We start from the raw sequence: 14,761 nt of genomic DNA, 5'->3' as shown, positions 1-14,761 counted from the left end.
CTTGCCCATGTCCACAGAACCGCCTGTCCGTCCCTCTAACTAGAGAGTCCCCTATAACTAGCGCTCTCCTCCTCTCCCCCTTTCCCTTCTGAGTCTCAGGGCCACAGACCCCTTCACTGCAGCTTACACCTGCAACGCTGTCCCCCCCAACAGTTTCCAAAGCGGTATACTTATTTTTGAGGGGAATGACCACAGGTGATCCCTGCACTGCCTGCTTCTTCCCCTTCCCACCTCTAACTGTTACCCAGCTACCTCTGTTCTCCGGCGTAACTATGTCCCTGTAGCTTCTATCAATCACCCTCTCAGCCTCTCGAATAATCCTCAGTTCATCCAACTCCAGTTCCAGTTCCCTAACTCGTTCGGTGAGGATCAGGATCTGACTGCATTTCCTGCAGACGAAGTCGGCAGGAGTATCGGTGGTCACCCCTACCTCAAACATCCTGCAGGAGGAACATTCCACCGCCTGCGCTGCCATGACTGTACACTTTCTCCAAAAACAAGAACACTGAGTCAATATCCATGCCCCACATGATTTTATTAACCTTTATAAAGTCACCCATCAGCTTCTGATGCTCCAGGAAAACGGCCCAGCCTATTCAGTCTCTCCTTATAGCCCAAATTCTCCAACCCTAGCAACATCCTTGTAAATCTTTTTTGCACTCTTTTAAATTTTACAACATTGTTCCTACTGGATGGAGGCCAGAACTGCACACAATAATTCAAAAGTGGCTTAGCTAATGTCCTGTACAGTCCAACTCCTATACTCAATGCTCTGACCAATAAAGGAAAGCATACCAAACGCCTTCTTCACTATCCTAGCTATCTGCGACTCTACTTTCAAGGTACTATGAACCTGCACTCCAAAGTCTCTTTGTTCAGTCACACTCCCCAGGACCTTACCATTAAGTGTATAACTCCTGCTCTGATTTGCTTTCCAAAATGCAGCACCTCACATTTATCTAAATTAAACTCCATCTGCTACTCCTCAGTCCATTGGCCCATCTGATCAAGGTCCCATTGTACTGAGGTTACCTTCTTTGCTGTCCACCTCCAATTTTGGTGTAACTTGCAAACTTATGAACCGTACCTCCTATGTTCAGATCTAAAAGATTTATATAAATGACAAAAAACAGTGGACCCAGCACCAATCCTTGTGGCACACCACTTGTCCCAGGCTTCCAGTCTGAAAGACAACCCTCCATCACCACCCACTGTCTTCTATGTTCGAGCCAGTTCTGTATCCAAATAGCTAGCTCTCCCTGTATTCCATGAGATCTAACCTTGCTAACCAGCTTTAAATGTAACTGGAATAATTCACACTTTGTATCTGTAAAAGTCCTCCAAGGGCTATTCCTACTACAAGAAGAGATGATTTTGATGCTGTTTCAAATATAACTAAAACAAAATCTTACAACCCAAATGGTGTTACTCGAAGTTTGTAAAGCTTATAGCACCAGTAGGTACAGAAAAGAGTAGCCTTGATCAAAACCAATTTCAACACCTTAAGTTTTTAAAGGATGTGTGGTACCAGGATGCAGTGATTCAGTTAATGAGAAATTGGAATTTAAGAAATTGAAGGGTACAGAAATGCATTCATCATAAATGATAGTTTATAACCACCCTTAATTCATGCTGCCAACGAATGGGAAAGAAGTAATTGTACAAGAAACATATCCAGTATGATAGTATAACATATATGGTATTACATGTTTTAGGCAAAAAATAGCAAGCAGTACTACTTTTATTACACTATTAGATAATCTATGCTGAAATTAAAAGTTACTCAAATAACATAGCTTGTAACAGCTTTTTACCTTTCAGCGATTCTTCCAGTTGTACCATTCACCACTTCTACCAAAGAATCTGCCTGAGACCAGTTCAGACTGAGGGTTTTATGAACAGAATTTGTTAGACAGGGAAAGGCAGTTTCTGTAAGACATATTTGCGGTTTGCTGACAATGTAGAAATTTGGGAGCTTTGAAGTCAGTGAGTCATCTACACGCTGTTTAATTGCAACCTCTACTCCACGTGTATCTGTGCAGTTGGTGTCACCTGGAGGACCAAATCAAAGATGATGTTATAAGCATTTGAACTGATTGGTTTCATTCTTAATTTAGTTTTACAAGGAGGAAGTTAGAGGCATGATGCACAATACAGATAAGAGTTGACACAAATTGAAGGGCAAATAGTAAGGAAGACTTTTAACAGTGTGAAACATATAGAAATTGCTAGAAAAACTCAGCAAGTCTGGCAACACCAGTGGAGAGAAATTAGAGTTAACGTATCATGTCCAGTGATCTTTCTTCTGAATCCTTTTCCCATTTGTGGAGAGAGAAAAAACATTACATTTAAACAATAAAAATTCAAGTAGTTATGTTTCTAAAGTTTATTAAGTAGCAGAGGATCTTCTAATAAACATTTTACTTTGCAAGCAATTTAATCACCACAACCAGCTTTATGGATAGAAGACTACAAACCTAACCATTTCAAAGCTTTTGCCTCAAGTATCCTATATTTTCTTAAGTAATTTTCATTTAAAATTGAAAAAGATAATTTGCACTTACATAACACTTACCTAAACATGATTAAAAGCTGAAGAGGTCAAAAGTGGCCTGGGAGTTCAGAGGACTTTGGGGCTAACTATCATTGTCTATAGGTTCAGAATCATGAATAGAAATTAAAATTGGGTGAGGCATCAAATTAACTTTGTCAACTGATTGGCTAGTTGAGCATTGCTAGTTAGGGAGACTCTGTCTAAACAATTAGCAGATTAAAAAATAACAGAACTATCCCCCAATTCTACGTTAATTAAAAATTAATACTAAGATTATGGACTAAAGCCTGATATATAGTGTTAGGTAATACCCTCAATCTCACTGAAAATAGTGGCTAAATGGTCTGCTCAAGTTCCTTCATTCTCGCAGTCACTGTTTGCTGCTGATACTCAAGGGCTTTAAAGTTGTTATAAATCAGGATGCCAATATTAAGTAAAACAGATTAACCCCACTGCCTTTAACATTGTTCCTTGGAATGCTCTCTTAGAATGATAGAGGTCTACAGCACGGAAACAGTTCCTATGGCCCAACTTGCCCATGCCACCCAGTCTTCACAATTTAAACGAGTCCCATTTGCCTGTGTTTGGTCCATATCCCTCCAAAACTTTCCCATCCATGTACCTATCTAAATGTTTCTTAAGTGATAAAATTGTATTCATTTCCACCATTAACTCTGGCAGCCCAATCCAGACACACACCTTCCTGTGTGAAAAAAACTGTCCCTCTGGACTCTTTTGTATCTCTCCCTTTAAACCTATGCCCTCGTTTTAGATTGCCCTACCATAGGGGGAAACTGTCAGCTATCTACCTTATCTATGCCTCTCATGATTTTATATACCTCGATAAGGTCACCCGTCAGCCTTCTGTGCTCCTGTAAAAAACAAACAGCGTATCCGCTCTCCTATTAGCCCAAACCTTCCAGTTCAGGTAGCATCCTAGTAAATCTTTTCTGCACTCTTTCTAGCTTAATAATATCCTTTCTGTAGGGTATCTAGAACTGTACGCAGTACTCTAAAATCCCTAGTACCTGATCAGATGTACCCTAGAACTCTGTGGGAAGCTAGGGAAGTGATTGCCTGGCCTCTTATTAAGATATTTGTATCATCGATAGTCGCAGTTGAGGTGCCAGAACACTGGAGATTGGATCACGTGGTCCCTTATTTAAGAAAGGTGATAAGGACAAGCCAGGGAAATATAGATTAGTGAGCCTGACATTGGTGGTGGGCACGTTGTTGGAGGGAATCCTGAGGGACAGGATGTACATGTATTTGGAAAGTCAAGGACTGATTAGGGATAGTCAACATGGCTTTATGTGTGGGAAATCATGTCTCACAAACTTAATTGAGTTTTTTGAAGAAGTAACAAAGAGGATTGATGAGGGCAGAGCGGCAAGTGGGATGTATATGGACTTCAATAAGGTGTCCAACACGGTTGCCCATGGGAGACTAGTGCGCAAGGTTAGTTCTCGTGGAATACAGGGAGAATTCACCATTTGGATACTGAACTGACCGTAGGCTGGTGGTGGAGGGTGGTTTTTCAGACTGGAGGCTGTGACCAGTGGAGTGCCACAAGGATCATTGCTGGGTCCACTTCTTTTCATCATTTATATAAATGATTTGGATGTGAGTATAAGAGGTATAGTTAGTAAGCTTGCAGATGACATTAACATTGGAGGTGTAGTGGACAGGGAAGAAGGTTACCTCAGATTACAACAGGATCTGGACCAGATGGATCAATGGGCTGAGAAGTGGCAGATGGAGTTTAATTCAGATAAATGGGAGTTGCCGCATTTTGGGAAAGCAAATCTTAGCAGGACTTACATACACTTAATGGTAAGGTCCTGGGAGTGTTGCTGAACAAAGAGACCTTGGAGTACAGGTTCATAGCTCCTTGAAAGTGGAGTCGCAGGTAGATAGAATAGTGAAGAAGACGTTTGATATGCTTTCCTTTATTGGTCAGAGTTTTGAGTACAGGATTTGGGAGGTCATGTTCCAACTGTACAGGACATTGGTTAGGAATTGTGTGTAATTCTGGTCACCTTCCTATCGGAAAGATGTTGTGAAACTTGAAAGGGTTCAGAAAAGATTTACAAGGATGTTGCCAGGGTTGGAAGATTTGAGCTATAAGGAGAGGTTGAATAGGCTAGGGCTGTTTTCCCTGGAGCGTCGGAGGCTGAGGGGTAACCTTAGAGGTTTATAAAATCATGAGGGGTATGGATAGGATTAGTAGACAGTCTTTTCCCTGGGGTGGAGGAGTCCAGAACTAGAGGGCATAGGTTTAGGGTGAGAAGGGAAAAATATAAAAGAGACCTTAGGGGCAACCTTTTCACTCAGATAGTGATACACGTATGGAATGAGCTGCCAGAGGAAGTGGTGGAGGCTAGTACAATTGCAACATTTAAAAGGCATCTGGATGGGTATATGAATAGGAAGGGTTTGGAGGGATATGGGCCAGGTACTGGCAGGTGGAACTAGATTGGGTTGGGAAATCTTGTCAGCATGGACGAGTTGGACCGAAGGGTCTGTTTCAATGTTGTACATCTTGATGACTCTCTATGACTCTAAATGTGGCCTCACCAACATCTTGTACACCTGCAATAAGACGTCCCAACTCCTATACTCAATGCTCTGACCAATGAAAGCTAGCATGCTGAAAGCCTTCTTCACCACTCTTATTCCTCATCAATACTTTTTCTCATGGTCACAGCTAGAACAGCTCAAATTGAACCCTACAGGCCGAATTTTTTTTTCAGGAATTTTGTGGAAAGTTTCTTTCTGTAATGTCTAGTGGATCATCTTATGAAATTTTCTAGTTCTCACTCCATTCTGTATGCAACATGACTCTATGGTTCCGTGCACTGATGATCTACCAATCAACACTGGTAGAGCTACTTGCCAGGTTTTTCACTGTCTAGGCCATATTTAAATCCCAGCCATGCACCAGCTTAAATGCTGCAAGTCAGGAATTGTTCTTTACCATACACACAATGGGAAGAATTACCATAGAGATGGCAGAAAGAAGTAAATTGGCACTCACTTTGTTAAGAGGGATCTGGATGTTTTGGTGGATGGTGTAGTGGAAAGGAGGGGCTTTTCCCCCAGGACTGCTAGAGGAAACAATGGCATCAGATCCTGCCAGCCAGGTCTGAAGTAGCTATCTAGGTCAGTGCAGTGTCCACTGTCTGGAGATCATAAGGCATTGATTGGAGCTGAAGTAGCCCATTTGGCCTTTCAAGACAGATATGGGCCAAAAACAGGGAAATGGGACTAGTTTAGTTTGGGAAATGTGGCTGGATGAGCAAATTGGACAGAAGGGTCTTCTTCCATGCTATATGACTTTATGACTAAATCTGTTTTGTTATTCAATGAGATCATTGCTAAGAAAGAGGGCAATAGATGATTATTTAGATAGATCTAGTGTGCAGTGATACAGGGAAAAGGTAGAAGGTTGGTACTATGTGATAGAACTTTTGCAGACACAACGGGCTGAATAGCTGTGGGAGAAGGGGAATCATTTTGACTGTGGAAGCCATTTTCCCTGCTTAGAGGAGACATGCTAAATTGCTGAAGCTATACACAGGAATTGGCTGTGACAGCCATTTCCCTGACTGGTGGAAACATATTCGTTAAATGACCCGCTAATTGGATTCTCTCACTGACAATGCTGCTGTACCTCCGCACCCACTGCCAAGTTCCCCAAGGGGTCTCTGTTCATGGGAACTCCAGCTAAAACAATGCCCCTGCAGACAAGATGTCACCAAACTATTTAATATTAATAGGCACTGACTACAGGATGGTATTCGATCAGTTTCAATTGTTCAACTAATAAATGTTCTTAGACAAGTAATACTGTCAGCCTATTGAACCATTGTTCAATTAACACGTTTGTTTAGTTCATGATATGGTGGGAAGAGGTCAAACATGTCAATTTCATAAGGTCTGCATACATCGTTTATTGGAAACGAGACAATAGCTGTCTTCTGCACCATAATAATTGTGGTTCTATGATAATCCTCACCACCTTCTGTGTCAAAAACTTTCCCCTCTGGACTCTTCTGTATCTATCCTCTTAAATCTATGCCCTCTAGTTTTAGATTCCCCTGCCATACGGGGAAGATTTCAGCTATCTATGATGTGGAGGTGCCAGTGTTGGACTGGGGTGAACAAAGTTAAAAGCCACACAACATCAGTTTATAGTCCAACAGGTTTATTTGAAAGTATTAGCTTTTAGACCGCTGCTCCTTCATCAGGTAACTAGTGGAAGGAGCAGCGCTCTGAAAGCTAGTACTTCCAAATAAACCTGTTGGATTATAACCTGGTATTGTGTGATTTTTTAACTTTACCTTACCTATGCCTCTCAATGTCATTTTCCTGCCTCTTCCTTATTACCCTTGATTTCCTTACAGATAATAATCTGTGAAGGGCTGACACCATTCTGTCAACTTGACTTCAAATTTCATGTTGTAAATGACATGATACTTGCTCAATTTGTTCAGTGTCTTGACCTCAAAAGAAGGTCAAAACATACATTTCACTAGAGGGGGTTATAAAATGGCAGAACAATTGAGTGAAGCAACCAGTGATAGCCAGTTACAACAAAGAAAGACCTATTTGATCAGGTATGTTGTTTTGAAAAAGCGGTGATTAGTTGCACCAGTGTAAACATTAGAAAGTAAATTTGCCTCATTATGACCCATGTTTTGCCTTCCGTAACCATCTAAATAGTCTGTTCTTTGCAACCTATCACAGCCATCTCTTTTTCTTTGCTCTGCCTTTGCATTTGTTCTCAACCTATTGCACGTGACATTTCTATTTCTAATGCAGGACTTCAATTCTCATTCATTCAGGCAGAGCTACTTTGTGATTTTACACGTGTATGTTTATGCCCCGTGAATATTTGGGCAGTGCTATCTTTATAACAGGCACCTGCCACTCAGTGGCTTGACTGTGATGTAGTGCTCTGTGCTACTATTTCTACAGAAGTGCACTTGGTGCTCTACCCAACTAGCGGCGCTCCGAAAGATAGTGCTTCCAATTAAACCTGTTGGACTATAACCTGGTGTTGCGTGATTTTTAACTTTGTACACCCCAGTCCAATACCGGCATCTCCAAATCATGACTACCCAACTACAGCATTGCCCATAAACACAGCCATCAAACCAAATTGTTTTCAGTGTTGCTCTAAGTTATATCTGTTCTCAACATCCACAAGAGGATGTGACAAAAATAGAAATTGCTAGAAAAGCTCAGCAGACGTGGTAGCATCTGTGGAGAGAAATCAGAGATAACGTTTTGGGTCAAGTGACCCTTAGAACTGTTCTGAGGAAGGGTCACTCGACCTAAAACGTTGACTGATTTCTTTCACAGATGTTGTAAAACACCTGTTGAGCTTTTCCAGCAATTTCTATTTTTGTCTCTGAACATAACATCCACAGTTTTTGGTTTTTATCTGCAAGGGGATGATTATTTTTGACTGTTCAAACACTCCAACTGATCTGTAACTTTGATTCTATTCATGGCACTTGTTGACAGAGCTGTTGAAACAATACCTTTAAGCTGTGCATCTGATTATTGTACAGCATGCAAATATGCCTTCTCCTTCAAAGCACTTTAAGTGCTCATTTTAATCTAGGTAAAATGATAAGCTTTACCTGATTCTCAGACATGAAATTAAAGCCATTTAAACTTGTTGGTCTGATTAATATACTCCATGAATAATTTCCACTCATTCTGACAGAAAATGAAAATGATGTGATTTGGAGTAGAACAAACATGACGACAGACAGCATTGGTGCATATAAGTATGAATAATAAATTTCTTGAACATAGGTAATTTAAGAAAAATCAAAAATATTCATTACCTTTTGACAAGCTACAAAATACCTAATTGGACCTAAATGCTAAAACACTATAATTAAAGAATGCATTATTATTTTAATAATGATGGCTAGAGGTAGTGTACTTTAGCAGATTATTAATTTTCTTGGTATGGAAATATCACACTTACCAATAAGAATGCTGTTGATGTAGATGGGTTCAATGAAGTGACTAAGTAGAGCACCTTGAACTCCAAGCACTTCCCAACGAGTAAGTTTATCACTGGCTGACATGCTGCACACTCTAGAAGCAGTTACTTCAGGACTGCAATGACTAATTGCGAACACCTTCCCATCCAAAATAACGTGAAGTTCCATCTCTTTATTAGTATGAAAGGTAGATATTGAGTGAGGAGCCAGATGCCTGTATAAGGGAAGGTTACACATTGCCCTTACAAGTTACAAATAGAGGTGGAAAAACAAATATGTCAATAAGCAACCTTAAAGCAAATAGCTAAGTTAACATGTTGACTTTAATCTTATAAAGTTTAAAAAAAATTCCTTAAAAGGGTTCAGGGGAAACTACAAAAACTCAAGTCACAGAAAGTAACTTAATGGTTTGAATAGCTGCAATTTTCTAATTGGAAAATTATTAAGATGTAACAAGTTTGACTTAATTTAAATCATAATTTAACATGTTTCTGAGTATCCATGTGTACGGTAGTGGTGAGGCTCCTTACCAGCCATGAGATATCAGAAAACAACCTTAACATGTTAACTTGCTGTTTTCTCTGCACTTTCCATAAGTTTTGATGCTTGTTTATAGCAATCTATTAATTTCATTTGCAACAATTTATTTTGGGTACCAGATTACTAGTAGACAATGTTAAGTACTTCCTTGAGTTTTTTTTTGAAAAGACTCATGGAAATATCATTTTGGAATAAATACATGCTGGTTATGTCCAAGATGAGGGATCAGGGTGAGCTAATGGCTCTAGTGATATTGTGTTAAACTTTTGATTTTAATCTTACATTTTCTACCAGAGTACAGAATCACTGGCTAATCCTGAAAACTAACTTTGCATTCCATTATATCAGAGTAATAATCATTCAGTTGAAGGAGTTATAGAGTGAAGGTTCAAGGAACAAACTTAAGTATAGAGCTAAGATCACCTGACTTCCTTTTTGTCCATTCTATTGAATGAAGTGCAGCCAGGTTTATGGTCCAATGAATGGAAGAAGAGGCCTTGCATGCTCTGAAGTGTCATGTAATTAGTTAGATAATAGTTATTTACTTCTTAGAAGGCCAGCTCCACCTTGCAGCTACATTTGACAAAAAAAGAAGGTACCAGTGCACTTCAATTCCAATGACAAAGGGCCAAATGACCAGCTAGCCGTTTCTGTAGTGTAGTTGAGGGTTGTTCATTGGAATCCTGCAAAATCCCACACATAGCACACTTGGAAGAGAACTGCACAGGAAAATGAACATTTCAATGGGCAGTACCCCTGCACCTGCAACCTTCTGAAAATATCCATTTAAGAAAGTTCCACTCCTGATAATAATTATCAAGGAGAAGTTAGAAGAGTAATAATCTAGTCTAACACCTGGGTAACTACTAAATTGACCCTAACTTACCACACATCCCCAACTACACCTCAATACAACCCTTTTGCCACCTGCACCCAAAGCCCCATTTTGCCAGTACAAAAGCTAACAGATCACTCCTGTTTCCCCATGGCCCAACTACCCTCTCCCCTCTACTACAGGATCCACCAAGTCTCTCTTCCTCCTTCCCTCTCTCACCCACTACCCAACTTGCTGGATTCAACACTCCCTCTCCCCACTGCTGGATCCAAAACCAACCCTAAATATTACACTTATGTGGCACCCTACCCCTACATAAAAGTACCATAGAAGCTGGATACCTGCAATCAAAACAGCAAGATCTGGAGAAACTCAGCAGGTCTAGTAACATCTGGAAATAAGGTTAACAATGTCAGTCCAATATGAAGAATTATATTAGACTCAAATATTAACTTTGTTTCACGATCCACAGATACTGCCAGATGTGGAATCAAGGGTTATGGAGATAAGGCAGGAACAGGATACTGATTAAGGATGATCAGCCATGATCATATTGAATGGTGATGCAGGCTCAAAGGGCAGAATGGCCTACTCCTGCACCTTACACACTTACCCTGTCACCAAGAGCTGCCAAAGTAACTGCCTGTTCTGCTGGGCATTTAAAACATAAAATATGGCAACCACTACTGTGGGAACATTGAGCATGGTTTGACTTCTGGGAGAAAGTGAGGACTGAACTACAAACACAATACTGGATTTAAGGGAAGCACAATATTTCTGAAGCAGCTGTGATTTGAATGTTTTGCTAGAACTGCGGAGCTCCGTCTTAAAGCAAAACAAGTAGGAGTGGAGTGATGGTTTAACTATAATTGCTAGTCATTAGAAAGTGTAGCTTATTATATTCTGCTGTCAGGATAGATAATGTTATCAAATTAAAAAAAAAACAATTGGTTGGGGTCACTAACTTAAGGTAGAGTAACACAGAACACTAATGTATAACTATAGGCAACTTTTAGAGTTCTTTATTAACAACAGGAATTACACACAATCCGAAGTTGGCAAATGATTCTAACATCAATGCCTATCATCAATTGATTAATTCAAGCTTTTGTCAATGGAAACATGCTTGTGAGCTTTTAAGTTCTCATATTTATATTCCAGCAGTAGAAGAATGCAGCTAAAGGCATAGCTAAGGAATTATGACATAACTTAGCTTCTCATTTAATAATGGAAATAATATTGCAGTGTGCGCTGAATGTCTGACAGAATTGTGACCAGGTCCACATGAAGCATGAAAAGCAAGTTTAATGAATCTGTATTGAAGACAGTCTAATTTGTTGTCAGATTTGAAAACTATATATACTGGAATTATCAGCACCTCAATACTAGAAAGAGAATACAAAGAATGTAAAATATTCAAAATATTACACACATTTTTCACATTCATTGGACATGCTCTAAAAGTAGGCAAATACATTTTTTATGGTGTTTTGGGACAATGACCCCCAAGCAAGTCACTGTTTAGAACCTAGACTTCAACAAAATGAATACCATTCTTATAAAATATGCATTACTTTATGCATGTATTCATACCAGCTCAACATTAGACTAACTCAAAACACCGACTTGTTAACTTACAACTGTTTTATCTGTGCAGCTCCTTTTGGTAGTTGATTCAGGTAAAGGTGAAAGTTAATACGATCCTTTACAGTAATAACGTTCCTTCCAGTGTCGATACAAAAAATAGACTGGTTCACCACATCAGGATTTTTGTTGTAGAACATGAGAAGATGCCTGTAAAGATACCTGGAAAGCGCATGGATGCACATAAATAGCTTTTTCACTTGTAAAAAATTCCAATGCAATAAAATCTGTCTGTACTTTGGTCACTAAAAATAACAAATGAAAATGAATGTGTATTAGAAGCTATGTGATAATGTTTTAATAATAATCTGTTGCAGGGAAATCTAGTGTGCTGCAAAAGTACAAGTACACTTGCTACAAAAACAAGTGACGTGTGTTATAATAATTTGTGTTGTATCAAGGGGAACATGACACATATTCCAGGGTTCTCTTCTGAGGGTCATCTTTCACACACTGGAATACACCAATTTAGGGGTACCAGAGGAAGCAACATAAAGAAAATTCATCTCTGACAGAAGAATTCCTCATTTGATCAAATACACTTCTGCATCATACATAAGCAAGAGCCCTGCTTTGGGATCAAAAAGCAGAACACAGTAGATACTAGAAATTTTAAATATAAACAGAAAATTTTGGACAAACTCAGGTCAGGTAGCTTCTGTTGGGAGAGAAGCAGAATTAATACTTCAGGCTTGTGAGTAACCTTTTTACAAGACCAGGGCAAGTTAGAGATAGAACAGTTTTTAAATAAGGGATGGCTGAAAAAAAGCTCTATTTTAGGATGGAAGATGTGAGAAATTGAATGATAGAAGAGTTAATGTTACAGGGTCAAAGGAATTTGTGATGGAGTTGAAATAAAAGATATAGATGTGTTGCTGACTGAAAGCAAAAATAAAGGAAAACTGCAAAGTTTCAGTTCTGAAACTGTTAAACATGCAATCGGAAGATGATGTACTATATTATATTGGTGTTTCACTGGTACAATAGGCCAAGGAGAGCGGATGTCAGCAATGGATAGCAAGGAGATTGAAGTTCAAAGACACATTTGTGGACAGAAGCTCTGCAAAGGTGATTGCCTATTTGATATTCCAAGGCACAGAGCAGCACATTTTGAAGCAGCGAATACAGCAGAAAACCTTGGAAGTTGCGTAAGTAAACCACTATATATTTGGGGCTTGGTAAGCAGGGAGTGTGCTTCTCACGGTACTTGAAATAAAGATTGCATTGGTGCTTCTGAGAGGTCTTCATTTTTCTTTGAACCGATGCCTGGCAGGGTCCTCAACTATCACATTTCTAACGTTAAGCTCTCTCTCTGCCCCATCTCCAAGTCACAGAAACAGACCCTGCAGTCCAAATAGTCCATACTAAACATAATCCCTAAATGAACTAGTCCCACTTGCCTGCTCCTAGCCCATATCCATCTAAACCTTTCCTATTCATGTACTTATCAAAGTGTTTTTAAACATTTTGTAATTGCACAAACAGCCGCTACTTCCTCAGTAAGTTCATTCCATGCACAAACCACCCTCTGTTTAGAACAATCTAACCTTCATGCATTTTTTAAATCTCTCCTTTCACCTTAAAAAATGTGCCTACTAGTCTTGAAATCCCCCATCCTAGGGAAAAGACAACTACAAGTACCCTGTCTATAACCCTCATTATTTTATAAACTTTTATCAGGTTGCCTCTCAACCTCAATGCTTCAGTGAAAAAGGTCCCAGCCTATCCAGCCTTTCTTTATACCTCAAACTTTCCACACCTGGCAACATCCTGGTAAATCTCTTTTGAATGTTTTTCAGCTTAATATGTCCTTCCTATAACTGGGTAATCAGAACTAGACACAGTATTGTAGAAGAAGCCTCATCTGTACAATGTCAACATGACTTCCCAACTCTGTACTCAACAGACTCAGCAATGAAAGAAAGTGTGCCAAGTGCCTTCTTAACCATCCTGTCTACATGTTATGCAAACTTCAAAGAATTATCTATCTCTATTCCTAGGTCCTTCTGTTCTACAACACTACCATTAATTGTATAAGCCCTACCCTTATTTGTTGTAATAAAACATAATAACTCAAATTTATCCAGATTGAACTCCATCTGCCATTTTTCAGCCCACTGAACCATTTTATCAAGATCCCTGTGTAATCTTAGAAAACCTTCTTCACTGTCTACTTTGCCACCAACTTTGGTGTCATCGGAAAACTTACTAGATTTCTATATTCTCATCAAAATCATTGATATTAATGACAAACGAAAAACGACACAGAATCAATCCCTGTGGAACACTACTGGTGACAGGCCTCCGGTGCACAAAGCCAACTTCCACCACAGGTCTCTGTCTTCTGCCATTAAGCTACACAGGACACCTGCTCTTCTCACTGATCACTGTACAATAAATCCAAGTTTTTCGACTCCCAACAGATCTTCCACTCTTCTTCTAGCATTCTGAAGGGGCCACTCCACCCATAATAGACAATAGACAATAGGTGCAGGAGTAGAACAGATCTTCCACTCTTCTTCTAGCATTCTGAAGGGGCCACTCCACCCATAATAGACAATAGGTGCAGGAGTAGGCCATTCTGCCCTTCGAGCCTGCACCACCATTCAATATGATCATGGCTGATCATCCTTAATTAGTATCCTGTTCCTGCCTCATCACCATGATTCCACAATCCTTGAGAGCTCTATCCAACTCTTTCTTAAATGAATCCAGAGACTGCCCCTCTGGGGCAGAGCATTCCACACAGCCACCACTTTCAAGAATACCCATTTCTTCTGTTGTGCCAAAACAACACAAATCCCAAAGCACCTTTCTGTATAAAAGCAGGAGGTGAAACAGCTGCCTTTTCAACCCATCCAAAAGCTTCAAGCATTCCTTTCGGAGTTATACTACTTCCAATTTAGTTTACTGTATTTGCTGTTTTCTTCAATGTGGTCTCCTCTATATTACCGAGCTCAAATGCAGAATGAATTACTACTTTGTGAAACAGCTCCATTCAGTCCACAAGCATGAAACTCCATGGCCTGTCTACCTTGCTGACATCTTTGCCCTTGGCCTGCTGCATGGTTCAAATAAAGCTCAATATAAGCTTGAGGAACAACATCTCATTAATTGCACAATTTACAACCTTCTGGATTTAACACTGTGTTCAAGAATTTC

At 39.7% G+C, this 14,761-nt stretch overlaps 1 protein-coding gene across 6 annotated transcripts in view; it reads right to left on the bottom strand.

Moving 5' to 3' along the window:
• adad1 (adenosine deaminase domain containing 1 (testis-specific)) overlaps positions 1-14,761 on the bottom strand; it is a 94,139-nt gene that overhangs the window by 19,297 nt on the left and 60,081 nt on the right. For all 6 annotated transcript variants that reach the window (XM_043674051.1, XM_043674046.1, XM_043674050.1 and 3 more), the window contains 3 exons: positions 11,594-11,761; positions 8,562-8,794; positions 1,815-2,052 (listed from right to left, as the gene is read on the bottom strand). In XM_043674051.1, the coding sequence (XP_043529986.1) occupies positions 1,815-2,052; positions 8,562-8,794; positions 11,594-11,761 (639 nt within the window). The remainder of the gene's footprint in view (positions 1-1,814; positions 2,053-8,561; positions 8,795-11,593; positions 11,762-14,761) is intronic.

The sequence above is a fragment of the Chiloscyllium plagiosum genome, chromosome 32, assembly GCF_004010195.1.
Source record: "Chiloscyllium plagiosum isolate BGI_BamShark_2017 chromosome 32, ASM401019v2, whole genome shotgun sequence".
Taxonomy (NCBI): Eukaryota; Metazoa; Chordata; class Chondrichthyes; order Orectolobiformes; family Hemiscylliidae; genus Chiloscyllium; species Chiloscyllium plagiosum.
This window is presented reverse-complemented; position numbering and strand designations above follow the sequence as displayed.